The sequence below is a fragment of the Curcuma longa genome, unplaced genomic scaffold (genome assembly GCF_044706935.1).
Source record: "Curcuma longa cultivar G26 ecotype Majalengka, Jawa Barat unplaced genomic scaffold, ITB_CL_G26_1.1 contig_17458, whole genome shotgun sequence".
NCBI lineage: Eukaryota > Viridiplantae > Streptophyta > Magnoliopsida > Zingiberales > Zingiberaceae > Curcuma > Curcuma longa.
This window is the reverse complement of record NW_027430597.1, coordinates 1-7,829: the sequence shown is the minus strand read 5'-3', so window position 1 is coordinate 7,829 and position 7,829 is coordinate 1. Positions and strand designations below refer to the sequence as shown.

Sequence of the window (7,829 nt, the reverse complement as noted above, 5' to 3'; positions counted from 1 at the left end):
TGTTCATCCAAATTGTGTTTCAGCTATCCTTCCTTTTGCTTTATATGATGTTCTAACTGCATTACAGATTTTGATTTTTCATCCAACAATCAGTACATTGCTTCATCTTCAATGGATAAAACTGTCCGCTTCTGGGATGTATCAAAAGGTCATTGCATGCGAATAATATATGGAGTTTCGCCCCAACTATGTATTAGATTCCATCCGGTTCGCCCACTTTTTATTTTTTTTAATTCTCTCTTGTTCTTTGGAAAATCACAAGAATTTTGCTTATTTTTAGCTCTTTTTATCTTGACTAATAGAAACAATCGAATAAATACAACAAGAGTGAGAATCTATATGCTTTCTTTCATAACTAGCTGATCATCTCAGATTATAGAATGTGATAAGGTAACACATAATCCTTCCTAGAGAATTTCTTTTGTTTGCGGTGCTGGTGGAAAAAATACAACATAGAAAAAATTGGAAATGGATCATAATTACTCATAATGCTTGATTATTCAATGAGATTTATACAAATTTTGTTGTATTTGTTGTGTTGGTGTGAAACATACAACATAGGAAAAACTGACCATGGATCATAATTACTGATAATGCTTGATTGTTCAATATGATTTACACAAGTTTTGCATGACATATTGCTGCATGAGAAAAATAGTAACAACTGCCTCAACATCGCACTAGTTTTCCATTTGGTGTGAAGTTTTTCATAAGCTCATGATTCTATTTGGAAAATTATTTCCCATGTTCTAACTAGATTGAAATAATTTGTGCTGAATTGTAGCTTTTAAAATCCCTTTTCCTGTTGTATGCTTTTTTTTTTTAATTTTCCCCAGTCTTAAAATATGAAACTAGCTTCTGCAACAACTATTATTGTTAAAGTTGATTAACTAACACTAATCTCAAAAGTTGAGCTATTAGGAAAGAGACTAGATTAATATTTATATATTGGACCACTGTAAATCCACGTGAGAGTAATGGGTGAGGAGTATCCCAATCTCACATGTCTCAGAGCTATGGGTAACTATTATATTTTTGACAAGCAAATCTGAAGCTTGGATATCCTAATTCCATGTTAAAATTGGCTAAAAGTTTAAACTATTAGGACTCTATTAGGAAAGATACTAATTTTATATTTATATATTAGACCACCATACTTGTCAATATAAAACTAATGGGCTTGGAGCATGTCTGCTTAAAGAATTATCAACTCTCAAACTTGTAGCATGCAATGCAGTTAAATATTGAAAGACATTTGGGCACTTGCTTTAGCTCCTAAGGCAGGCAAGGAGAGGCTTGAGCTTCTTTTCTTTCCCTAGGTGGGTTTCCCTTGGGCACCTACTGCAATTAGAGTCGTTAAGCCAAGCAAGTGACAATTATAGAAGCTCTTAACCATTTTCCAAATGATAGTTTTTTTAGGCATGTATCACACTCCCAAGTGCAGGGTCAGTGAAAAATTATAGAGAATTGAAGAATAAAAACCAAGGAATCAAGAAAGAACATAGGCAAGGATTTTAAAAGGATCGCAAACAACATGTGATCATGTCACAACATGGCTCATGTGGTGTGACACATATTTGGTGAACACTGAAAAATTATTTAGAATAAATGATGTTTATAAAAAATTAATTAAGTATTAGATCTATTATATTTCTAAAGAAATATAATTATTTAGCATTAGCTGCCAAATCTGCAGAGTCAATAAAATTGGAGATGTATATTTATAAGCCCTAATGGGAGAATCTGAGGTTCAACATGAGTTGATACTTCTATTACTAGCTATCAACATGTAGTTATAATGTGAAACCATTGCAAGTGTTAATGATAGTTTATTTATTATTTCTATTTTTAAGCTCTCCCTCTACATATATTTATATTCATTGAGATAAACTACCTTGCTGTGCTTTGGAAAATGCTTAGCTTCAGAAATAGACGACCTTGGTGCCCCTGATCCTCATGCTCTATTGTATAAGCATTTATATCTTTCATATACTTTCTGAGGATATTGTTGTGTATCGATTTTTTATTCTCAATGTATTCTTAATTAACAAGTTGGATCATAATGAGACATCATGTATCAACTTGGTGTACAAGGGATCTTTATTGGAGGTTGACTCATTGGTTGTGCCCTATGCAATTACTATTTAGAATTAATAGAAGTATTTACACCATGACAAATTATGGCTAGTGAGCACACATTAAATCATCTAGTTGAGAAGCCCCATTTGGTGGGTTTTCAATATGATGTGTTGCAATACTCTCCGTTTTTTTTCTATTTGCCATGATTGTGGTTGGTTTCATTATGGTAATAACTGTTAAAATACTCAATATTGCTGAATATTTGTGCCTAGGATACCAAACTGAACAAAATGAGATACATAATGGGGTCTCCAACAGGTGCCAATTGTTATTACTGTCGCAGGGTATTAATAGAGCAAGTAGGTTTGAAGTGTTGTAAACCCTAGAAAAAATTATGTTCATTTTCTTGAGGAAACAATCTCATTCATGGATGTTTACAATCCTCATTTAGAAATTAGAAATAAAAAATACTATTTTAAATTGGTTATATTTCCAGTAGAAGATACTCAGGTAGAATAAGACCAACTATTTGCTGGTTCTTCAAGGCATGATTATGTCTTTTTGACTATTTTATCAGTTTTGCAGCATTACTTCCAATAACTATTACCAACTGAAATATCAGTTCTGGAAGATGTTGTATTATCTGCTTATTCTACCATTCAAAATGTTATTTTGTTTTGCTTTAATGCCTAGTGAGCATGTAAGGCTGTGTCCTGCAAGCTGTATTTGAACTGAATTATCTGACAAGGAAAAAGGAGAAGGGGGTGAAGCCTAATATGAGAGAGTGAATTTATAGGGAGTCACTAGTGGATATTGGTTGCTGCTAATTATAAGGTAGATAAAAGGCAAATAAAGGAGAACTTTTTTCTTTAATAAATAGAGAGATATAGAAATTAATGATTTTTAAAATATTTAAAGGATTTCAGCTTTTTTTTTTTTGAGATTGTTGTGTAATTTTCAGTGTATTTTCATAAATGGCAACTTATTCTTTGTATGTTTTTTTAACCCTGGTTTTACTTGTGTGTATATATATATATTTCAATTAGAATATTTACCTCAGGACACCAAGTTGTATTGAGTTATTAAAATATCTAGTAATTTTTATGTTATCTATTAAACTATTGCAATTTGTTCCTTCTTGCCAAGTTCCAGGAAGAATAATAAAACATATACTGTCCCCATATGGAACTCTTTGGAAGGACAAGTCTTGTTCCCATTTGAAATCAGAAAGTTACTCTTACAGTCACAATTATCAAATTGTATCCTCGTATACTATATTCCATCCTTGTTATGCATGTTCTTTGCTGGGTATTGTAGGTGAATAACAATTTTCTTTCTGTTGGAAATGGGAACAAAGAAATCAACGTAAGTTTCCATTTCCTACATGTATTTCTTGTAAAACCTACTTCAATATTTGGTTTCTTTCTTTGATTTATTATTTGATTGACCCCCTCTTTTGTGGCTCAGGAACTCAATTTTAGCACAGGACATATTGTTTGTAAACTTCTATTTGAAAATGAGATAACGGCTATGGACAATGGTCACACTGGACAACATCTCTTTGCTGGTGATGCTCAGGTTGTGTTCTGATCGCACATGAACTAAATACATTTCTTAAATACAATTTAATTGCAAAAAATAACTATTTGAGTGAAAACTCACAGGGATGTATATACTCTGTTAAAGTCAACTCTCATACAGGAGCAATATCTAGGTCTCATAAGAATCGAAGTATCAGGAATAAATCTCCTATTACAACTGTACAATATCGTACATTCTCATTTGTTGCACGAGGACCTGTACTTCTTGCCTGTGCCCGAGATGGAAAGATTTGTTTATTCAGGTTATTAGTGGTTTTTGCTGGGCCCTATATCAACATCCAGTTGAACGATTATCTTTATTCAACTAATTTAAGCTTCATTTTACAGTGTTGCTCTAGAAGTTCAAGGATACTTAACCCTACTGTGTTCTCTCAAATTAGCCCCAAGGTCGCATAACATTGGTGCTTCTTTCTGCCCTCTGCTTTCCCTCGGAAAGGGGGAGTTTGTAGGTATGTCCATTTCTAATTAGCAATGTGTTTTTGAAAATTCTAAGCTTGATACGTCTGTGAATCTAATTCTTTTAGTAAAGTCAATATAGCACTAAAAACTGAAATTGATCTTCTGTATATCACACTAACCTAGTGTTCTCTCTAACCGGTCTCTTTGCTCAAATTTTCAGTATATGTCTTATGTTTATGAAAAAGTGTGTAATTGCTTAAGCAACAGTATTACTCATGATTATGGGTAGTGATCAAGATGCTTGATTAACTTAGCGGTGACCTGGAATTATCAAAACTATCCGTTTGCAAAACCCAAAATTTTCGAGAAACATAATTCTCTTTTTTGTGCATCAATCAAAGAATATATAATGTATAATATAATTTTTTTCCTATATGGGATATTCCTAAATTTTCAAATAATTAAAAAAATATGAAAAACCCAAATTGAAATTGGAATCTTCTTTTTGGATTTGTCAGGATTTTTGCCCATCCCTTGGGTAAATTCGTCGGTGTTTAAAATATGTCAAATGGTTAGCTGATGGAATGACGAGGCCGAATGTTTATATGCTCACCAAGTGCAGACAAGTAGCTCTGATAAGGAATTCTATATTCCAAACAGTGTCATTTTACTCAATTGAGAAAATGCCTATGCTCTTGCTATTGATCCGGAGAGGGGGAGCTGAATTCAGCAATGAACAAGAAAATACCTCCCCAGAAGATTTGATGCTAAACCTTCTGCGTCCATGCTCCCTATGAAAGAACTTACCATGATTAGGAGATAGATGGGTTTTATTTGTGTTACTACTGGTAGATGCCATCATTAGTTAGTTGGATGCACCTGTCAGCATTGCAAGTCAACTTGTTACTGTTATCCCAGATTACTGCTTGGTCTGGATAACTCAATTTCCATGTACTGCTCTTCGTATGTTATATGGAAATCATGTAGGTATTTCTTTAAACATTAGTTCAGATCTGTGAAAAACATGGTCTCAGGTGTTTGATATATTGCTAGTTTGAAGTCAGTATCACGGAGAATGGTATAGTGACTAAAGATTGGGTCGTTTCCTTCAGTAATACAAAAAGAGGATATTTTTTGCTTGGTCAATTTTTTCTCCATTGAAGATGAACAAAGAGGATGAATACTATAAAAGAAGATACAAATGATAAGGCTAATGATTGAAGCAGTAGATGAAAAGCCAATTTCTCTAGATAAGGTTTAATAAAATCCATTTCAAATAGTGTTGAAAGCAAAATGCAGTCAAATATCCCCCTTACAACTCTCCAATTATTTTAGAAACTTAGGTCTTGGCTAAAAAGATGTTACAGCTAGAAAAGCACCTTGAGAAAAAATAATCTTCTACTTTTATTTGGCCTTCCCTCAGGATCTAACCTAAATCTAAAGATTCTACTCTTTAACCATATGTTTTGCATCATTTAGTTGTGATCATTGTATGATAATATTTGATGTAAGAGCTCAAATATGTTGATCTTATTCTCTGGTTTGTTAATGGAGTTTAATGTTTAAACCATAATTTCAATTTCCCTGCTGTTCAGTGGTCACATAGTTGAACTAAATAGTTGATTTTCTGTACTAGTTTCGGGAAGTGAAGATGCAAATGTTTACTTATATGATTTGACTCGGCCCAAGCACGCATGTGTTAACAAACTTCAGTTCTTTAATGGCTACCTCCGTGCAGAGAGATCCGAGGATGGGGGCCTCCATCCTGCGTCTCTTCTTCCATGACTGCTTCGTCAACGTACTGAGACATATACATATCTATATATTCTTCCCCTCGAAAGAAATTCAGAGGAATTAATTAGCTTCTTCAATTCTCAAGTGTTTGATATCTTTTGTTTCAGGGATGTGATGGATCGGTGTTGTTGGACGATACTCCGTGGTTGATCGGAGAGAAGAACGCCGGCGGGAACAGGAACTCCCTGCGCGGCTTTGAAGTCATCGATGCGATCAAGGCGAGGGTGGAAGCAACTTGGAACGCGACGGTGTCGTGTGCCGATATCTTGGCTCTCGCGGCTCGGGATGGTGTCGCATTGGTAATTAATCGATCAGTTTAATATGCTTTTTCTTCCAAAAATGTTCTGATACGTACTCTGTCGAGTGTTTTGAATGATAATCACGAGTAACAGAATAAATATTTGGGGATTAAAGTTTGTTGAATTCTGTGGCAGCTTGGAGGACCAAGTTGGCAGGTGGATTTAGGGCGGCGGGATGGGCTGACGGCGAGCCGAGCGGCGGCGGAAGCCAATCTCCCGCCGTCGTCCTCGAGCCTGGCCGGCCTCATCGGGCTGTTCGGGACCAAAGGGCTCAGCCCCCGCGATCTGACTGCGCTGTCCGGCGCGCACACGATGGGCCGAGCCCGGTGCGTCAACTTCCGCGGTCACATCTACGCCGACAGAAACATCGACCCGAGCTTCGCCGCCTTCCGGCGGCAGACCTGCCCGGCCTTCGGCGGCGACGACAACTTGGTTCCGCTCGACACTCGGAGCCAGGACCTGTTCGACAACGGGAACTACCAGAACCTAGTGGTGGGCCGGGGACTGATGCACTCCGACCAGGAGCTCTTCAACGGCGGCTCACAGGACTCGCTGGTTGGGCTGTACAGCGTCAGTACGTTCGATTTCTCCCGCGACTTCGTAGCAGCGATGGTGAAGATGGGCAACATTGGCGTCCGCACAGGAAGGCGAGGAGAGATCAGATTGAACTGCAGAAGGTAAATTAACGGCCATCGTACGTCTCAGTGATCTACAATTGCTATTAATCGTGGAGTCAATGTTTCAAATGTTCTTGTATATCGTCAGCCGTCATGTTTCAAATGCTCAAGATCTGAAATTCTGATTGGTATAGTTTAAAGTCACTGGTTGGACTCCATGACCTCCCCAGAAAGTAGGTCGTCAAAAACTTAGAGTTCATGCTCTCTGTAGACACCTGAAATTCTTTGGCAAAGGGTACTAATATAAAAGAATGGGTCGTCTCAGTATTAAATAGTGCAGTAGCTAAATGCTGAAAAATAATTACTTGACCTGTTACGAGCGTAGAGGCACTAGTAGCTTCCTCTTTAGTGAGTGAGAATACTCTGACACTGGATGAAATTGGTGGGGCTTCCAACCTTCCCTGACTGAGATAGGGTCCCTCTAGTGTTGTTGCTATGTGGTGTAACTGCGCAGGCTTGCCTCCATATTGCATTGACTGTTGTTGAGGTGCCTTAAACTTGTTAGGACATGCTTTAGTCAGATATCTTTCTTGACCACATGAATAACATCCAGTCGTACCTAAAAGACAGGCTCCTGGATGTACTCTCCCACATTTAGGACAGGGAGGAAACTTGGTCTGCTTGTTTGCTGGACCTCCCTTTTGGTTACCTCCCACTACAAAAAAAAATTGATTCTGCAACGAATTTTGCAACGAATTATGTAAAAGAATTCGTTGCAAAAATTTTTGCAACGAATCTAAATTCGTTGCGAATAACTCGTCGCAAATATTAGCAACGAAAATTTATCTTTCGTTGCAAATTAGCAATGACTTTAGCGACGAATAATAGTTCGTTGTTGCAAATTTGCAACGAAGCCGTTCGTTGCTAATTTGCAACGAATAGAAGTTCGTTGCCAATTTGCAACGAACCTATTCATTGCAAATTTGCAACGAACCTATTCATTGCAAATTAGCAACGAATAGATTCGTTGCAAATTTGCA

At 36.8% G+C, this 7,829-nt stretch overlaps 1 protein-coding gene across 1 annotated transcript; it reads left to right on the top strand.

Moving 5' to 3' along the window:
* Nucleotides 1-5,724: 5,724 nt before the first annotated feature.
* On the top strand, nt 5,725-7,101 carry LOC141816627 (peroxidase P7-like). The gene is made up of 3 exons (XM_074704372.1): nt 5,725-5,877; nt 5,981-6,172; nt 6,308-7,101. The coding sequence occupies exons 1-3, from the start codon at nt 5,800-5,802 to the stop codon at nt 6,851-6,853; spliced, it is 816 nt and encodes a 271-aa protein (XP_074560473.1). The 5' UTR covers nt 5,725-5,799; the 3' UTR covers nt 6,854-7,101.
* Nucleotides 7,102-7,829: the final 728 nt, after the last annotated feature.

Bases quoted from the DNA above. Each gene is read 5' to 3' on its own strand.
- LOC141816627 (XM_074704372.1), top strand. From the start codon at position 5,800: ATGGCTACCTCCGTGCAGAGAGATCCGAGGATGGGGGCCTCCATCCTG. The intron at 5,878-5,980 runs GTACTGAGACAT...CTTTTGTTTCAG, and splicing joins TCCATGACTGCTTCGTCAAC to GGATGTGATGGATCGGTGTT. The intron at 6,173-6,307 runs GTAATTAATCGA...ATTCTGTGGCAG, and splicing joins CTCGGGATGGTGTCGCATTG to CTTGGAGGACCAAGTTGGCA.